The 19,839-nt window shown below is 41.9% G+C and overlaps 4 protein-coding genes across 7 annotated transcripts; 2 read left to right on the top strand and 2 right to left on the bottom strand.

Moving 5' to 3' along the window:
• Positions 1-86: 86 nt before the first annotated feature.
• Positions 87-3,392, top strand: LOC108025853 (TNF receptor-associated factor 3). 2 transcript variants are annotated; one of them, XM_017096521.3, is made up of 6 exons: positions 87-146; positions 672-1,103; positions 2,190-2,338; positions 2,397-2,656; positions 2,717-2,832; positions 2,900-3,392. In XM_017096521.3, the coding sequence occupies exons 2-6, from the start codon at positions 747-749 to the stop codon at positions 3,206-3,208; spliced, it is 1,191 nt and encodes a 396-aa protein (XP_016952010.1). In that variant the 5' UTR covers positions 87-146; positions 672-746; the 3' UTR covers positions 3,209-3,392. The 2 variants fall into 2 exon arrangements, with proteins under 2 accessions (XP_016952010.1, XP_016952009.1); XM_017096520.3 differs by having other exon boundaries at positions 142-600.
• On the bottom strand, positions 3,251-9,570 carry LOC108025852 (annexin B11). Of its 2 annotated transcripts, XM_017096517.3 has the most exons (8): positions 9,463-9,570; positions 6,992-7,052; positions 6,188-6,703; positions 5,533-5,914; positions 5,079-5,308; positions 4,135-4,344; positions 4,006-4,074; positions 3,251-3,943 (listed from the first exon to the last, which is right to left on the bottom strand). In XM_017096517.3, the coding sequence occupies exons 2-8, from the start codon at positions 7,001-7,003 to the stop codon at positions 3,878-3,880; spliced, it is 1,485 nt and encodes a 494-aa protein (XP_016952006.1). In that variant the 5' UTR covers positions 7,004-7,052; positions 9,463-9,570; the 3' UTR covers positions 3,251-3,877. The 2 variants fall into 2 exon arrangements, with proteins under 2 accessions (XP_016952006.1, XP_016952007.1); XM_017096518.3 differs by lacking the exon at positions 6,188-6,703.
• An 812-nt stretch (positions 9,571-10,382) lies between these two features.
• LOC108025623 (glutathione hydrolase 1 proenzyme) lies at positions 10,383-13,085 on the top strand. The gene is made up of 4 exons (XM_017096158.3): positions 10,383-10,521; positions 10,590-11,575; positions 12,017-12,210; positions 12,263-13,085. The coding sequence occupies exons 1-4, from the start codon at positions 10,431-10,433 to the stop codon at positions 12,768-12,770; spliced, it is 1,779 nt and encodes a 592-aa protein (XP_016951647.1). The 5' UTR covers positions 10,383-10,430; the 3' UTR covers positions 12,771-13,085.
• LOC108025941 (uncharacterized) lies at positions 13,080-16,867 on the bottom strand. Of its 2 annotated transcripts, XM_017096639.3 has the most exons (6): positions 16,663-16,867; positions 14,678-15,269; positions 14,479-14,605; positions 13,964-14,115; positions 13,389-13,726; positions 13,080-13,327 (listed from the first exon to the last, which is right to left on the bottom strand). In XM_017096639.3, exons 2-6 carry the CDS (start codon positions 15,167-15,169, stop codon positions 13,174-13,176), a joined length of 1,263 nt encoding a protein of 420 aa, XP_016952128.1. In that variant the 5' UTR covers positions 15,170-15,269; positions 16,663-16,867; the 3' UTR covers positions 13,080-13,173. The 2 variants fall into 2 exon arrangements, with proteins under 2 accessions (XP_016952128.1, XP_050744813.1); XM_050888856.1 differs by lacking the exons at positions 13,080-13,327; positions 13,389-13,726; positions 13,964-14,115 and adding an exon at positions 14,218-14,414.
• Between the last annotated feature and the right edge of the window lie 2,972 nt (positions 16,868-19,839).

Below are 19,839 nucleotides of genomic sequence, written 5' to 3'. Positions count from 1 at the left end.
ATATATGGATGTGTGCGGGTTTGTAGAGTGGAAGATAAGAGTATTTTGCAGGTACATAGGCATATAGTCGCAATCGCTGGGAGATCGAGAGCGCTTTTAGTGGACATTTGGTGGATGTGTTTTATGGTCGACAAAGAGTTTGCCAAGTTAGTGGTCAATGCGATTCGTTTGTACTCGTTCTTTCTGTTTTTTTTTTCGAAATCGTACTCGCACCATTTGAGGGCGCTATCAGTGCGAGGTTGTCATATAGATTCCATGGACGCCCTAATGCTAACACATGTGCAAAGCTATATCTAAGCCACGTCTGTGTGCCGCGTATGACTATGCCGAAGGAAATTCTTAATCATTTTCGGCTGAGTTTAGTGTGCATAGGGCGGTTCTCGCAGCGCCAGAGTATTTGATTTCCCTTTTGCATTATACTGAATCCACATTAAGTCGAATTCGAAAATGTCATTGACCAAGGCGTCGTCGAGGAGGGATCTGTCGCAGGACTCGAATCAGAACCACAACGAGAGCGCCCCGAAATCGACGACCATAGTCAAGTATGAGAAGTCGTCGTGCCTCTTCTGCAACGAATGGTTCGATGCCCAGACATTCACGGTTATAATCGCCCAATCTTTCAGTCCACCTTTGATTACTATTACATTACTCCCCTTTGGATGCGACTGCAGGAACACCTGATCCACTGCGGCCAGGTGCTGGAGGAGTGCCCCAACGGCTGTCAGGCCTTCATCCCGCGCATCCGCATGCGTTCCCACCAGAAGGAGTGTCCCCGCACCAGTCTGCAGAGCCAGAGCGTCAACAACAGGATGAGTGTCAGCATGGATCGCTTGGACCGACAGTCGGACCAGCGCCTCCTGGTCATCGAGCAGGATGTGGGCACCATTCGGTCCGTCCTCAACGAGGAGATCCGCCAGCGTCTGCACCTCATCACCGATGTGGGAAACATCCGGAAGCAGAACCAAGTCGTCGAGGACTGGACCCGGGACACCGAGAAGACGCTGGACGAACTCCGCCGCCAGATGGAAGAGGAAACCAACCGCAAGGCCTTTGCCATCGAACAGAACCAACTGGATGTGCAATACTGCTGTGATATCACCCAGGTGAGTAAGGGGGATTACGATATATAATACAGCTATTAGTCACTTTGGAATAGAAACCTCAAGGATATAGGGAGAGAACTCGAAAGAAAATTATTATCTGATTATAATAATATAATAATAGTTCTTTACCTTTTCAAGGGAATGAAAAGCCTTTATTATCTTAAGTTGCGTTAAGCTCTAAACTTAACCTTGTAGCAAAGAATCAGAGTAAAAAAAAACAAAAGAATAGATAACAAAGAATGAAAAAGTACTATATTTCTTAGGCTCCTACAAAGAGCATCCAATGTAAATAACGCATATTTTCTAGGGGATTCTAGATTCTACTTACTGGGCTCCGATTTTAAAGTTGGATACCTCTGTGGGCTTGTGGAATCGAAACCTTCACTTCAAAATTCCATAACTTTAGTTACTGAACTCCGATTTTAAAGTGGAATATCTCTATGAGTTCGTGGGTTCATTTTGCAATAATCTACGCTGAAATATTTATTTTCTAAGAGGGTACACATTTTAACACATTTTCATGTTAGATTTATCTATATTTCCAATGGTTTTCAGTATGGGGACCCAAAACTGAACTTCTGGATTCCATAACTTGGGTAATTGGATCCCGATTTCGAAGTGGGATGCCTTTATGAGTTTGTGGTATTATTCTCTTATAATATACATTAAAATATTTCATTTCAAAGAGGGTCAACATTTTGACCCATTTTCATGTTAGATTTATCTATATTTCCAATGGTCTTCAGAGTGGGGACCCAAAACTGAACTTCTAGATTCCATAACTTCAGTTACTCGACTTCGATTTTTATGTGGGATAGCTCTATGAGTTTGTGGTCGAATTCTCTAATAAACTACATTCAAATCTTTATTTTTAAAGACGGTCAAAATTTTAACCCATTTTCATGTTCGATTTTTCCGTATATCTTCTGTAACAAAAAACATTGCTGATTTGAGACATATGTCACTCGTTCAGTAGTAGCTATATTTTCTAAGATAAAAAGCAATCCTAATAAATGGAACCTACTAATATTGCAAGCGTTATAAACAACCCTATTATTAAGATATACCCATCTTTATCTTCTGCAGTCCTTGAAGGAGCAAGTCGAGTCGAGGCTGGACGAGGCTCAAAAGCTGGTTAACCAGCTCTCGGCGGATGTGACCTTCCACCAGAATCAGCTGAACGATAATATCCTTAAGCTGGAGGAGCTGATCTTCGAAAATGAGAGGTTGAACAGGTGAGTGGACTTGAATATCTTATTTAATGTCTAAGCACTAAAAAAGTGGAAATTCTAGGGAAAAGTTCCTTCAGATCGAGGAATTCCTGCAGCAGATCAATGAGGACATCAAAACAAAGCTGGGCAATAGTGACTATGTGACTTCGAAGCTGGCCACATTGGACTACGAGGTCAAGAATGTGAAGAACATTGTGTGCGAAACCGAAGAGCGTTGCGATAAGCTGGATAGAGCTCTTCACCAGACCATGCAGAATCTGTCGGACCTGGAGACCCAAATGGCCATGCAGCAGCGCATCGCCAGTGTGCAGAACATAAGAGGTATATATTTGAATTTTCCTTATTTAGTGGTAATAAAAATATAATATTTGTGATTTTAAGGGCACTTGATTTGGCGCATCAAGGACTACTCGAAGAAACTAGAAGATTCGAAGCATTACGACACCATACTCCACAGCGCCATGTTCTCCAACAAAGCATTCGGCTATGCTCTTCGGGTGAGTTAAGATCGTATTCTACATAGATTTAGAATTTTAATAATAAGTATCTAATTTTCCGGATTAGTTGGACATTTTCCTGAACGGCAAGGGCACGTGGAAGGGTCGAAATGTGATCGCCTGCCTGAACGTTCTGTCCGGGGAGTACGATCCCCTCTTGGCCTGGCCCTGCCGCCTCCAGGCCGAGATCATCATCCGGGACCAGAGCTCCAGCCTGGCGGAGGCGGAGGACTATATCAAGACCGTGAACGTGCGCAAGAAGAGCGACGACTTCATCCAGACCAACCAGTACTTCCACATACCCCACAGGGTAATCACCAGTCGCAACTATCTCCGCAACGACTCCTTGTTTATCGAGGTGCGAGTCCTCAAATGATACCCTAAGTTTGCCCATATTTGACAAGGAAAATTCCATTGATTCAATACACACATATATATTTGTAATAATTTATTCCATTGACAGCGAGCTAGAAGTTAAAAGAACCCGCTTACAAACACGATTATGTGTGCATAGTAGTGTATAAGTGAATACAAATAGATTCTTCGTTTCAATATGCGTATATTTTTTGAAGTGTATGCTTTTTTTTTTTTGTTTTTCGCAGTTTTTAAATGCTTTCGAAGTAGGCAATAGAGTTTACATTGAGGCACTGTCGAGACGAAGTCGGTAGGTAGAAAGATCGATTGCTACATTTATGTGGTCACTTGAGATATTAGCTAATCCTTAGTTCTGATTCACGAGAGGAACTTCAACACATGTAGGCATATTTCTCTTTCCAAGCACGTTCAAATACAAAGGTATTTCAATACTAAAAAAAGGCAAAATACCACTCTGGCTAGCCATGGGTTCTATGCTTGTTTTTAGAGGTATCAAATTGTTCAGGTAATATTTGTGAGCACTTAACGCCTACAAACTGGGTCATAATTGGCTCCCTTGGAGTGTATGTTGTATGTGTGTTAATGGTCGAGTACACGGAGGAGAACCATGTATCCGAATAATTGATTTCGAGTTCGCTTCGATTTGAATAATAAATATGCATGGAGATTCTTAAGAAGAGCGCTGTTCACCCACCAGGGCGTACAGAGCATGCTTGTAGTGGCCCGAAGTGTCGCCCTGAAACAGGATACATATATTATATAAGAATAATTACAGTAGGGAAGGGCTTTTCATCACACCTTGATCCAACTCTTAAGGGACTTGCCGTACAGCCGCTCGAAGGCCACCTTGATGTCTGTCATATCAATCTGAAATTTGGAACATAGCATAAGCCGGGAATGTGTACGATAGTAGTAGGATATGGTTACCTCGCTCCGCGTGATGATCACACGGATCAACTGGGTGTCGTTGGTGCCGATGCCAGCCATCGACTTGTGCAAGCGCGAGGCGAAGTACTCGGCCTTGTTGGTGACACACCTGTAGATGGCGATGAGGCCTTCCATCACGTCGCCCGAGAACTCCTTCTTGATGGCCTTCTCCAGCGAGTGGCCAGTCATGCCCTCGTACTCCTGGAATATCTGCAGAGGGGAAGCGAAGAAAAGGTTATTTGTTCTAGGTAGTATATATCATAAATTTAACCATTGAAAGAGTTTTTCCTAATATGTTTCTAGGTTGTACACCATTCTTAACCGCTGGTTAAGAAGTTTTTTTTTTACTACAAATTTGATAGTGCGAAAGCTTCTGGGTTTATTCTTTATTATAATTTATTTAGTTACTTGAATTCTTCATTTTCTAAAGGGCTTGCTTTCCTTGCAGACATTTTTAACTGCTGGTAGTTCTTCCGGTTAGGGAGGAGTTAAGTGATGTCACTTTGGTTATCCTACAAAACTATTCTACATCTAGGTAAACTCGATATTTTTGAGATGCTATATAAATATATATTGTTATTGTATCTTTTTGTATTGTATCTATACTTATAAATTATAGTGACATACCATTTTTAACTACTGGTTAAGGATTATTATTTTTGTTTTTTTTTCTGCCTAGAAATTGTTTTACTGTCTTAAAATATTAAACTTCTTGGAATGTTTTCTTTATTATACTTAATTTAGTAATTTGTAATTTCCCTTTTTAAAAGACTTGCTTTTTTTGCAAGAATTTTTAACCGTTGGTTATCCCCCGGTTAAGGAGGAGTTAACTGATGAACTTCGATTATAAAACTCATTAACTTTTTTTTTTGTTCGTTCAATTTTGCTAGAGAAGCCAGCTTATTTTATATTTTATCCAAGCCTAAATTAAATTAGTGACATACCATTTTCAACTGCTGGTAGTTCCTCTGGCAGAGGATCATGTTGAACATGCTCTCGTCGGTGCCGACGCGCAGTTCGCCGGCCTTGAGCAGCTCCCTGGCATCGTTCTTGGCCGCGACGGGGTCCACCCGACCACTTTCGTCCCGTGCAGCCGTGATCAGGGAGGTGAGCAGCCGCTTGAAGTTGCCCGAGGTTTCCGACTTCAGTTCGGACTCCAAGTGAGCACCGTACACTAGGGGGAGATTCAAATATTAGTAATACAAAATACAGATTGACAGTGAAATAAAGCCCAGTGCAATAATGCCCAAAGCAGTAAAAAGAAAAAAAAATAAAAGAAAAAAATAAAAAAAAAATAAATAAAAAAGAAAAAAAATAAATAAAAAGAAAAAAAGACAGACAAAGAAAAATATTATGGGCATTATGCCACTCGGCCTCCACCAGGCGCTATGAACCTACGTCGTAAGTACTGGTTTTTGATCGTGTAGATCTCCATGTTGGACAGCGTGCAGAGGATCTCGATGAGGACCTCCTCGTCGGTGCCCAGGCCAGCCATGGCGTCGTTCAGCTCCGCGCAGTAGTAGTCCACGATGGGGCGCAGCAGGCCGACGAGCAGCTTCTCGAAGTTGCCGCTCGTCTCCGACTTGATGTCCTCGATAAGGTCCTTGCCGAAATGGGTCTTGTACTGGCGCTGGATCTCCTGGCGCTGCTCGTTCGTCCGCCGGCAGATGATCTCGATGAGGGCGTCCTCATCGGTGCCGAAGCCCTTCATCGCCTTGCGCAGGGCGTGGGCATCCTTGACGGGATCGAAGGCCTGGGCGGGCACCACGGTGGGAGTTCCCTGGAAAATGCGCCGGAAGAACCAGGTGAGTTGGTTTCTCTTCTTCTTTTTTTTTTGTTTATAACCGTATGATAATGATGATGAATGTCTGAGGCTGGGCGAGTATAGCTATAAGACGGCCCTGGGATGTGAGAGTGCGCTTTATTTGGCCAGTCAGTGGCGTACGCAAGGGGGTGAATAGAAATTATTAAATTGGAGGTAACTAAAAAAATAATAAACCCCTGTGAAAGAATGACTGCGCACGCCACTGTACCCCGGCAATTGATGACCAACCTCTCTGTGAGCTGGGAGTGACCGATGCGCCTGCCCCTGACCATGCCCGTACCCCTGTCCATGCCCATGCCCATGCCCCTGTCCATAGCCCTGCCCCTGCCCATGTCCATGTCCGTGTCCCTGTCCGTATCCTTGTCCGTTTCCGTAGCCATGGCCTGCATCGTATCCGGCCGTCATGGCCGGGGTGTATCCACGATCCGCGGGATAGGGGACTGGCTGCTGCTGCTGGTGCGGCGGAGGAGCGAACTGCGGCGGATACGGATTCGAACTGGGATAGGGGGGATAGGATGGGTTGGCCGCCGGGTAGGGAGCCGACACTGGCGGATAGGGAGCAGGGGCTCCGGGATAGTGCTGCTGATGGTGGTGCTGATGGTGGGGCGATGGCTGTGCGGGGGGGTATGGCGAGTTCTGCTGCATCGGTGGCACCCAACCAGCTCCAAAGGGCGCCCGCGGTGGCTCTTGGTGGTTAGTGGAGGTGGGGGGGTACGATGGCATTCCAGAACCAGAACCAGAACCCTATAAAGGTCAAAAGATTTAGCTTAATATTCGCAGAGCGAGCGCACAAACCACATATTTACTTATGTTTAAGGATTAAAAAGAGATGTAATCAGCTGGGGGCCAAAAGTGTGAATTTAACTCACCCAGAAACCAAGTACTATACAAACATTGATTTAAATAACTTAATTTAAGCCAAAAAAGTTAGAAAGCAAGCTTAAATTAATTTCCAAAATACAAAAACATTCTTTGGGACAATGGTAGATGCTTTCAAAAACTAAAATCTAAGGGAATGCTTTGAAAACTTACGAAGGGATACATTATGGGGGAGATTCTATTCTGTGGGGTATCCGGTGATTGAGATTCAGTACTGGAAAAAGCAAAACAGGAACAATTGGGTTTCGTTAAATCATAATATTTACACACATATGTACAGGGCTATTGTCTTAATGTTTAACCAGTTGCTATGAGCAGCATACTTATTTGATCGCCATACATATATCTAGATCTACTGCAAACATGTACATATAGGTACCATACCTACCCAGTCTTCCTAACAATATAACAAAGATAGGTGCTAATAGAAAAGATAGAGGAGGAATATAAAACGTTCTGGCGGTTATGAGCCGGAAATTTTGTATCACACTACGCAACAACATGTGCTAATAAAAAATGTTGGGGATCGGCAGCCGACTTTGAGCTATAAAATGGTTTCAACCTTTATTTATATTCACTATTGTATGGGGGGATTTTTAGCAGGGGAAACCTCAGATATTTTCCTCCATTCTAGAAGCCAAGGGGTGAGTGTTACCACTTAAAGATATATGATATATATTAGTATGTAAATGCAAATGACTTCAACTTTAAAGTTATAATATCCGCATTTTTGCAAAGCAAACATCGAAAGATATGAAGGGCTTTATTGCTCATATATAAATTATAAAAATAAAATAAAACAAAGATTTATGATATATATTTTTAAGCAATTGCAAATGACTTCAAGGGGAAACACACAACATTTCTGCAAAACAAACATCGAAAGATATCAAGGGCTTTATTGCTCACAGATAAAACATATAATATACATAAAACAATGACCTAATGGAAATTTTATTTCCATAAATTCCTACCCTTAAAAATATCAAGTTCTGTAAAACGGGCCGTGCCTTAAAGACTTTTCATTGGTGCTGCAGATACTTGGCCTTTTCTAGCGAAAGCTTATAAAGTTTCATAGAGTATCTGGCCCAGCCTTCAAAATGCTAAGCTATAATATAATGGACTTGGGTCACGTAGACGCCAAAAGGTTAGAGTTACAGCACGGATATTTTCGCAAACGAGAACAAGATACTTTATATGCATATAATGTATCCTTTAGGGAAATATCTAGGGGTCATGTCGTGCGTTTTTGCTTTCTTTTGCCTCAGACACATAGGCGCCAGCGACAACGACTGTCTGGTTCCACAAGTGAAAGTTGGAAAATATGTTTGCCCAAATGTCTCTTTGCCTTTTAAGCTATGGCCCGAGCACTCGACATTTAAAGTTTGTTGATAACCCAGTGTTATTGTACGAATTTCACTTTCAAAAACAACCAAAGCGCAATTAAGAGGTTCTATTTTTGGAAAAGGCATTGGCATTCGCCTGCGATAAGCAGACAAAGCCCATGGGTGTTGAAAATTGCAGAGTACAATACTTGCCAGAGCAACGGAAATCATCGTACTTCGAGATGATTCATCTTACACTCAGACCCACGTCAACAAGGTTTTCCTGACGCAGACACAGATACGCGCGTCTGTATGCAGATACATATGTATCTCAATTGAGTCATGCTTCCACGGGCGGCTCAGAAGAAAACCTATTTGCGTGTTTTCGATTCATGATTGCGATTTAACCAGCACGTGAGCCAAAAGTTTCGTCACAAAGCGAATTTGTTACGATTAGCCATGGTGTTTTGGCACATATTTATAAATAAATATTTCCTATTGATAAGGCAGGGTTTTGTTTTTGTTATGAAAGCCGCAGGAGTATGCCCAAAACATATTTTATAGATACTAAAAAAGTCAGCTTAGCCCCTCTAAAGTGGGATATACTTATGACTTGACCGGTAAGATATTAATCACAGATTATTTTGACTTTAGGGATTGAAATTGCGAAAGAAATCAAAGGGCTTAGTGGGAAAAATGCCGTATATATGGCTATAAATATCTGTAATAAATGAAAAATTAATGGGAAAACCAAGATTTTCGAGTTCTGACGTTGGGTTTCCCTTTGCATCCGAATAGCCAAGTGCAGATACATTTCCTAGCACGAAATGGGGGTTCTTGGTGAACCCACATCATAATGCCTGGGGGGTAATTATTTCCTGGCAAGGTCGCAGATCAACAGATGGGCTCTACCCACACCGATGCACCTGCACACGAACACGTGTGGCTGCCGGTGTGTGCGTGGGGGCTGGGGGCTGCATCCGAGACCCACATATCTTTCTATCTTTCCATCTATCCATCTTTCCGTCTGAAGATACCGCTACCAAACGAGTGGACTTCCATTGCCGTAACCCCCGCCGCCAGTCGTACGATATATGTATTATTGCTCGGTGGATACACACATATGTGGGCACTCGAATATGTATGTCTGGGGACGTTTTTTTTTGGATAACAGACTCATCTTAGAGTTAAGATATCGCACTCTCGAAGTCCACTTCTTGACACTTAGAGCAGCAATTACAGCAGGCCACTGGGACTAGCGAGAAATATGTACATCTTAATTATAATATTTTTAATTACTTTAAGTATCTGAAAACGCGACGACGGCACCAGAGAGTGTTTTGCAGTGCCGAAACGATTTTATCAACTGATACGCCAGGGCGGGACAACAACCTGTTGTCGCCTTGATAGCTCGATTGCGGGTTCCTCCAGTTGCAGTCGATACACTGTCTTTCGCGCAGTGTATCGATAGGTATCGAGTACTCACAGTTTCGTTTGGCTATTTTGTAGATACTGCTGGAAAAAAGATATTTGAATTCGTTAGATACTTAGATACTAAAAATACATACATAATTCATTGGATATTATTATTAAATTGAAAACTATATTTGAATTCCTGAGATATTTTTATTTAAATTACAAATTTATTTAAATTTCTTAGAGGTTTTTATTGGAATTTTCTATATATTTTAATTCATTACATATTATTATTCAAATTATAAATATTTTTGAATTCCTTATATATTTTTATTATAATAACAAATGTACTTTAATTTGTTATATATTTTTGTTAGAACTACAAATATATTTGAAATCCATGGATATTTTTATTAGAATTATAAATATATTTGTGGGATATTATTATTTACATTATAAATATATTTGAATTCCTTAAGTATTTTTCTTAGTATTACAAACATCTTTGAATTCGTTGGACATTTTTATAAAAATTAAAATATATTTGAATTTTTAAGATATTTTTATAGGAATTATAAAGTTAATATCGTTTTTACGATTTATAAACTAGAAAAAAGGTTTACTTTCGTTTTAAATTATAATGTGTACGAATTTTTTCACGAAATCTGTGATGATGGATTTGAAGTAAAGTATCTCATAGTTTCCCGCGCTGCAGTCCGCATTTTCGATACCCGGATAGGACGGTCCCACAGGCGACCAGCTGTGTTTTTGAAATGAAAAGGATATTTCCATTCGGCCTTCGGTGGGTGGTGGACGATGGGGTGAGATCAATAGAGCCGTAGCTAGCCAAGATGTACTTTAGGATTAGCGTGAATAGTTTCATATCCATGGTGATTGTCCTCCTGGTCGCCGTCTATTGGTACCGTCTGCCGGCGAGAAATGGTGAGTTGCGCAGGATTGGGGTAATAAACAGAGTTTCCTACTGAGAAATACTTAACTTCCCTGTCCAGGAGTTACAAAAAGGACCCCCAGAAGACCGCCGAATCCGGAGGATCCTCTACCGGCCTCCCACTCGCCGCTCCATCGCTTCTCCCGGGCGGCCATTTGCTCCGACAGCGAAGTGTGCAGCCAGTTGGCCCGCAAGGTCCTGGAGAAGAGAGGCAGTGCCGTGGACGCGGCCCTGGCCGCCCTCATTTGCAATGGACTCATCGGGATGCAGAGCATGGGCCTCGGTGGCGGCATGGTGATGAACATCTACTCGGCCAGCGAGCGCAAGTCCTACAGCATTGTGGCCCGCGAAATCGCTCCGCTGGCCCTGCGGGCGGAGAACTTCTCGTCCTTTCGCGATGAGCAGGAGCTCAAGAGATCCGGCTGGTCCATCGCCGTGCCGGCGGAGCTCGCCGGCTATGCGGTGGCCCACCAGAGATTCGGGCGGCTGCAGTGGGCGGAGCTGGTGCTGCCCACCTTGGAGCTGTGCCGGCGTGGCTATCCGCTGTACAAGCACCAGTACGATGCCCTCATCCTCAACCAGGACATGATCCGGGCGGATCCCGGCCTGCGGCGGATGTTCATCGATCCCGGAACGGGGCACTTTTGGCCACTGGGCCATCTCATCCGACCCTTGGACACGTTGTGCAACACCTACGATCGGTTGGCCAGGGAGGGACCCCTCAGCTTCTACAGAGGTGCCATCGCCGATGACCTGCTGGCCGACCTCGAGGACATTGGCAGTTCCATATCCAGGCAGGATCTGAACCGAGCCCATGCCAAGTTGAGCAAGGCCTTGGTGATGCCTCTGGATGAGCATGATCTGCACTTGACCCCGCCACCTGGAAGTGGCCACGTCCTGGGTTTCATAATGAATGTACTGCGGGAGTTCCGGGTGGATTTCTCCAGAATCGAAGCCATGGGAGCCCGGGAGATTCACCTGATGGTGGAGGCCATGAAGTTTGGCTTTGTCAAGCGCTGGCAACTGGACGAATCAGCGAGTGAGGAGGTGGGTACTACTTCCGTCTGTCTCTTTCTAAATCATGCTCTTCTTATAGAGACGAACTTTATTAATTAATTATTAAATATATATTAAGATCATTATACATTTACCAAGAGAAATTGACTTGGAAAAGTTAAAGTACTGTATTTTTTAAAAATCGAAACGTGGTAGATCTTTGATTAAGAAATCCCTATTAAGAAATGCTTAAAACATTCTCTGAGTGCCTTTAATAGAAGTACCAATTTGTGAAAGTGTTATTATAATAATATATTATTTTATTAATTAAGCTATTAACTCAACTGCTTTCCCTCAGATTTTATTACTTCAAGAAACTGTTTTTCAATTTGGTTACTTTCTGAACCCTATACAACATATGTACCTCATTTCTTCACTTTCTGAGTCATAACTTTTAATATACCTATGTTCTTTCTTCATTCTCTTCCCCAGCTTTTGGCGAACCTGACGAGCCATGAATTTGCGCAAGCCATGGCCAAGAAAATCAATGACTCACAGACCCACAACAGTTCTGAGTTTTATGGAGCTTCATCAGAGATACGGATACGGGATGAGCACGGCACTGCCCACACCTCAGTTCTGCACGAAAACGATGCCGTTTCGGTGACCAGCTCCATAAACTTCTAGTAGGAACACATCTTAATATTATATATATAAACTAATATATTCAACCCAAAGTTTCGGCAGTGGACGCACAGGAAGGCGAACCGGAGTGATCTTCAACAACGCCATGTCCGACTTCTCCATGGAACAGATCAGGAACTACTTTGATCTGCCCTTTGTGCGCAATGTCAATGGCATAGCCCCCGCCGCCAGACCTATGTCCTCGATGAGTCCGGTGATTGTCACGGATCGCTCCTCCGGGCGGGTTCGCCTGGTTGTGGGTGCCGCTGGCGGTACCAAAATAATCTCCGCCCTGGCTCCGCTCCTCGTCCGTGTTCTCTGGCAGAGGGCGAGCATCAAGTCGGCCATCGATGCCAGTCGCATCCATCACCAAATGCTGCCCAATCTCTTGTCCTACGAGTACGGACTGCTCCAGAGCCAGGTGAGGAGCTTGGAGGAGAAGGGTCACCGGTGCGAGCGATATGAGAACAGGGGATCCGTCATCTGCGGAATCGATCAGCACAATGGCACCATCTGGGTGAACTCCGATTTTAGGAAGCCAGGCGGGGTTAGTGGCTTCTAAAATGGTACCCTTCGCTTCTGTAGATCTCAAAACTTTGAAAAATCACTATTTTGAGGTATTACAATATCAGTATTATAAAAAGTATTCCATATTTGTGAGAGATTTAAGCGTTCCCTGCTCAAAGATATATTATATCAAATATATATTAGAGTTCCATTCGTATTTCAGCTTGATATTAAATCTCTAAAACGTTCCCTATACAAATTTAGGTGTTTTAAATCTGTAAAAGTTACTTGGAAAAGTATTAAAATAACATCGATCTAAGGAACGGAACCAATTATCTGATCATATATGCACATCTGAGCGGTATTAATATTAATAAATAATTTATTTGTATCAGTTACTAAAATAATTTAAGTAAGATATTTGTATAATTTAAGTACTAGCCTAGGTGTAGACCTCCCTACACAGACGTGTAGAAGTGCTCCCTGTTGCGGTGGCAACAAATAAATAGCGTTATGTATAAGAATGTTGCAACAATGCCCAGGGTGTTGAGCGCCATCGAGAAGGCCAGCAGATACTTCCACTCGACCCCCAGTTTTCCACATCCCTCGGTTCTAAAGAGGATGATATCTACAGTATTTAGATACTATGTATATTAGAGTGTGCATAGCTTACTGCGGTGACTCCTGGGCAGCAGTAAGAGCAGAGGGATCTCCAGAGGTGGCGGTGGAGGTGGAGGAGGTGGCTGCCTCGCCGGCCGTGAAGCAGGTGCAGTTGTGGTAGCTCAGCAGGGAGCTGGAGGTGGGTCCACACTCCCCATCCGCGGACGAGATGAGCTCCGCAAACTCTATCGCCGCACAGACCAGGGCCAAGCAGCAGAAGATCAACGCCAGGCCGGTGAAGACGTAGGACTCGGCCAGCAGGACCTTGTAGCAACTGTTTGGGGGTCTGTGGTCCGTGATCTTGTGGTTCCTGCGCATCAGTATGAGACCCGCAACACTGGCCAACAGCAACTGAAAGGGTAAGTATGGATAAATGATATAGGTTTATAATCAGTTCAGTCTAAATATTAATATAGCATTGAATATATATTTTAAATAGTTATCTTTGCAAGTAATACTAATCTGTCATCATCAAGCTATTCAACAGCAACTGAAAATGTATATTCAGTTCTCTCTTTAAAAAAATATATATTATTTTTTATCCTTGGAAATAATACTAATCCATCTTTATAAAGCTATTCAACTTACCGACAGACCACTCAGATACGGATTGATAAGTATAGATGCATTCGGCGCTAAAATTAGAATCCAAGCGGCTAGACCAACTATTAGCAGACCCACAGCCAATTGCATAATTAGGAGTTGTCGCGAAATATTCAGATTCCTTGTAGCTTGAAAACCTGCACAATAAAATAACAAATTTTAATAGTAAATAATAGTTATATGTGTATAAAAAGTTAATTAATTAGAAAAAATACCTTAGATAGTAGTACCTTCTGTGAGGTAAACCCCTAATATCAAGTAGTTATCATCCATTTCATAATCATTTACTCATTATTTATAATTATCTTTCTTATATATAATATACAAATATTATTTTCCAATGCTTTCCATAGATATTTTCAGTTATAGAGTTCATTTGTAAGAACCCTACAAGTCTTAAAGTTCTGGATTCCCCTCCTGATTGTGCTTTTTTTTACTACAAAGACACCCACATACCAATTATAAGCACATCTCTTTGTTTTGGGACCCAGGCAACTTACTGTCATGGTTTTTGTGATTGACAACGATCATCCGGCTGTGCCGCAGACTGTTGCGGGTTGGCGTGTGTCGGCCGGCGATCTTCATGCCTTTCATGTTCTGCGGAACTGTGGTGCTCATGTAGACGGCCTTTTTTGGAGGGAAAAGCGTCGATTTTGGATGTTCGATTTTGGATACGCACCGACTGCACAGATCACTCACCTGCGACGCCTGCGGAGCCTCCAAGTCGCTCAGCGGAATCTGCTCGTAGGTGGTGGCATATCGCAGGGCCCTGCTCTGCAGGTCGGCGGCGGGAGGGGCAACCGATGGTGGATGATGGCCTGGGGGATCTGGAGCCGCCACTGCCGGCACCTCATCCCGCTGCGGAACGTTCTGGTACTTTGGCTCCGACTTGACGACAGCAGCCGGCGCTCGAGCACCGCCTTTGCCGGCCACAGGTGACGGTGACTCATAGTTGTTGATCCCAAAGAATTTCGACTTGGCATCGTTGAGGGCCGCCTTGACAGCGGCTATGCTGTGGCTGGTGCCGCTGCCATTGAGCTCCACCTCCGCCTCCACTTCCGGCTCCGGCTGCGGCTCCAAGTCCGGCCGGTACATGCCGCCGGACTCGGGGGGCGGGTGCCTCGACTGGGACGCGGCGGTGGTGGCCAAGTTGTCGTAGGTGCTCACGGGACGGACTGGCTGCACTGGCATGGTCTAGATGGGCATTCCGGGACTGGGGCGTTACGAGTACCAGTACCAGGCGAGGGCAGCGCACCAGGTGCTACGCGCATAGTTCCATGGGCTGCATTCGCTGGAGGGAAAGCAAGTAAGTTGGAAATATTTATAGTTAGATTATGATATATAAGTAAAAGGTCACTGTATCAGATGTTTTTTGTGGCTTATTAGTAGATCTGATTGTAAGTTAAAAATAATTTAGATGTAAGTATAGGTGATAAAAACCAGATTGATAAACGATATATTTAAAAAAAGTCACTATATCAGATGTTTTTTCATAATATTATTATATCTGATTGTAGGTTCAATCAAAAACTCACTACATCAGTCTTTTTAGAATATTATCAGATTTGATTGTTGAAAATGTAATTTATAAAAATCAGACGATATTGATGATTAAAAATAGATCTCTATATTTTATTATATATATTATTATATTTTTATATTCTTAAACCAGATTGTTTTTGAGAAAATAAACTCTCGCCTCTAGATATGCAACTAAAATATGATATAGTACCATATAGGCAATATATCGTTTTTAGTGTATTATATTATTCTATAAGTTCTCATTTTGTCGATCAAGTTATTATATTTCTTTAGATACTCCAACACAACTTCATTCAGCTTGTTTATAATATTCTTTTTAAAAATGAAACTAAACTAAAGAACTCTCGCGCCTCTAGATATGCAACTATAGTAGCACGCAACCACTATACCATTCTTTCTAGTGAAATATATTATTCTATAAGCTTAAATTTTTTTCAAATACTCAATACATCTTCAGTTCAGCTACTTTATAATATTTTTATTTAAAACGAAAACTAAAAACGGAACCATTATATTTTACAAAAGCTCTCACGCCCTTAGGTATGCAACTGAAATGTCATATAGTAGTATGCAACCACTATATCATTCTTTCTAGTCTATTATACTAAATGTTGTCGGTGCTTTGATCACATTTGTTTAGATACCCAAAACGACTTCATATCAGCTTGTTTACAGTAAGCTCTTTGAAAACGAACTAGATATAGAACCAAGGCAATGCGCTCTTAAAGGGCAAAGGGCCATCAAGGATCGCTACGGAAATCGATACTTGAGATTGGTGAATTTTTCCGGTTTGTTTGGATTTTTTCCGGTTTTTAAATAGGTCGTTGGCATCCATTGATGCCCCAAGTGGGGGGAGCGACAGAGAGAGAATAGTTATTCACAAATTCCAGAGAATTCCAGTTGTCAGGTCGTTGGAATTTCTCGAGCTGTGGGCTCTGTTACGGGCCGCTGAGCAGGCCCTGTGGGCCATGTACTAAGTGCTGATAGCTCGCACTGTCGCCGTGCAATCACAGTGCCCAAAGGCCAAACACCGCTTTTGATCTATTTAGAGAAACCGCCTCGGGGGGGCGAAAAACACGCAAATAAGCAGGCGCATTTTTTATATACTCGATTTTACAACTTTATAAAGAGCCAACTCGTACCCGGCCGATGCAGTGGTCGCAGATGGACGGAGAAGATACAAAGATACAAAACGAAAGTCGGGGAAAGCCGCGTTGGAAAGAACCAAAATCAAAACAAAATCGAACCGAAACGAAACGGAACTGAAAAATAATAAAAACCAAAAACCAAAAACAAAAACAAAAGGCAAACGGGCTGGAGACTGGGCGGCTCTACGACTGCACACACCGAGAGGCGAAAACAAACTAAAAATAATTCTCACCGCCGCGATCGGGCGCTTTAAAGCGAGCATTTCCAATATTTTCGGGCTCTCTCCGCTCCGAGAAGACATACCTGAGCACAGGTAGCGCTCTCTCGGCCACGCCCCCCTCTCCACGAAGCCGAGATCGGGAGAGCACTGGAAAAAGTGCGGTCTTGTGGAAGGTATTAAGCAGCCAAGGTTAAGAGTGGGCAAGGGCTTCGGCGTGGAAAGTAACAGATGTGCTGTTATAATTCTTTTTTAATACATAGAGGGAGTTTCCAAAGAGCTGTGGAGTTTAGGGGTCACACCATACATTCCAAAAAGTAAGTATAAAGTATACAAAACTAGTCTAAACATAAAAACCCCTCGAACCAAAATGACCTTAAGATCAGGGTTCAAAAGTAAGATCAGCGGTTAAAAACTATCCCTAACTATTCAAAACCTTTGCTAAAATGTTTATTGTAGTGTTGTTAATATCAGGCTTATAATTTAGTTGGATTTCTATTATTTGTCTTGATTTTACTAAAAAATAGTTTCCATTTATAGGTAATACTTATCATAACCCCATTTCCATTCTAAAGGTATTCCTTTCAGTTTACTATAATATATACAAAACTAGTCTAAGCATTTTCCCAAAAACCACTCGAACCAAAATGACCTTAGATTAGGGTTTACTAATAAAATCAGCGATAAAGCCTAGGTTCAGAACTATCCCTAACTATCCAAAACCTTTGCTTAAATGTTTCCGTTGGTGTTTTTAAGATCATGTTTATAGTTAAAGTTTTTTTTATTATTTTGTCTTTTTGTTATTGAAAAATGGTTTCCATTTATAGATAATACTTATTATAAAAAGTATTTTTTCAGTTTACTATAATATATGCAAAACAACTCAAAACTTTTACCCAAAAACTAATTGAACCCAGATGAACTTTAAGTTAAGGTTTATAAATTAGATCAGTGATAAAGTTGAGGCTAGAGCTTTTCCTAACATTTCAATAACTCTGGTAAAATGTTTATTTTGATGCCTGGATCAATGGATAAAAATTAGTTTCGGAATATGTTGTTTTGTTTTTGATAAAAAATAGTTTCCATAGGTATAACTTATTATAAAGCCATTAGAACTTTCTCTTACATATTAAAACCTTTGCTTAAATGCTAAATTCTGAAAGTTCATTCCTAACATATTATCTTTCTTGAAAACAAAATCGATTCTATTTATTGGTAATAAGATAAGCTATTGAGTTCAAGTTAAGAACTATGCCTAACTATTTCAAACCTTTGCTAAAGTGTTGTGTGGTATTTTTAAGATCACATTGATAATTAAAAGTATTTTCTAAATGTGGTGTCTTGTCTTTAATACAAACTAGTTTATACTTATAGGTAATTCTTATTATAAACCCATTAGAACTATCCCTAACATCTTGGAACCTTTGCTAAAGTGTTTTTTTTTTTTAAGGATCAGGTTTACAATTTGAGTTGTTTCTCTGTACATTGTTTTTTATACTACTTAAATATAGCTTCTGTTTGTGGGTAATACCTGCTATAATCCCATTTCCACAAGCGGCTATTACAGAAGATTTGCATATATTTCAGCTGATATTCGCGAGCTTCGTGTGCCCCTGATATCGCAGCTTTCAGTTTAGATTGTGCAGCAATAAAAAGCTCCTGCTCAGGTTGGCAAGACGACTAAGTCGAGCGGTTGGTTTTCAAAAGTACCCATGGGCTTGTGTTTTTACTGGCCCCTCTTCGCAGCCCTCGATTTCGAGAGCCCCCGTGGAATTGCTCCGCAGTTGTCTTTGCATTTAGCAGTTAATTCAGTTATATCATAGGCAAAATGGTTAAATAATATTTGCCAACTGAGGCATTACAATGTTGGCTCAAAGGCCCATAAACTGACGTCAGCTGGGAAAAAGGCGACCGCTTCTGCCGCCGATGATGAGGATGACGACCGAACCTCTGGTCAACGGACCACTGCACTTTGCGAAACATTGCGGCATAATGAATTGTCAATCATGCGCACTGGGCGGACCGCAAGGGAACTGTTAATATTTCGATAATAGCATTACCCAAAAGTATCAAGCCAAGTCCCGCTTCCCACATAAGGCCAAAGATCATTTTGGGTAGCCAAAAAACCTGGGAATTAGGACAAGTATAGAAATATAATCAGAAAGTCTGGGCTTCTCCTACCATTTGCCACAGTTGACGTTTCAGAAGGCTTGGCCATGCCAATTATCGGCATTAAACAGAACACGGCCTCTATTGTGATCCAGTTTTAGTACGGGTTTCAAGACCAGCTTCTTTCATTGAGTTTGAGCTGGGGTTGGATTGCTCTGCGGGCACCCAACTAGCCAGCAGAATTACAGAAAGAATCATGAATGGGTTGAAAATACAGCGCCAAAGTTTGAATACTCTTGAAGTTACCAAAGAGATGATTTTTATAATGCTGAAGTGTTCAAAACTTAAAGATATATATATTTTATTTTTTAAAGTTAACCTATACATTTACACTAATTTTCCTAAGCCACATCTCTACGCACAGAAGAGTTACGAGATTTATGATGCCTAAGATCAAGTTGGTTTCTGACTTTGATCACGCGCCTTTTCGCCCCCGCTAATTGCGAAATTTACACACATATCTTATAGTTGAGATATTTTGGCGGCATAAATTTGTACGAATTTGATACACCTCTGAGTTGGCATGCAAACTATCTGTTCAGCGAAGCATTTTCAATGTTTTATTATATATGGGGATTTTTGAAGCGCGCTAGGAAAAGCTATTTCAACATAGAAATATAAAGTCTTAGACCCTTAGCACTTGAGGAGTTCCCAAAGAAAGGTGCTATAGTCTCATGGAGACCCCTAGTTTTCCTTCAAAGACGAGGTAAGCTTCCGCAGAGGGCAGTACGTATTGTATTGTATATGGAACGCTTGAATCGACTCTCGAGCGAATTGTGCAAAG

Source organism: Drosophila biarmipes, chromosome X, assembly GCF_025231255.1.
Source record: "Drosophila biarmipes strain raj3 chromosome X, RU_DBia_V1.1, whole genome shotgun sequence".
Lineage (NCBI taxonomy): Eukaryota > Metazoa > Arthropoda > Insecta > Diptera > Drosophilidae > Drosophila > Drosophila biarmipes.
Note: the sequence above shows the minus strand (reverse complement) of the source record. Positions and strands in the feature narration are given on the sequence as shown.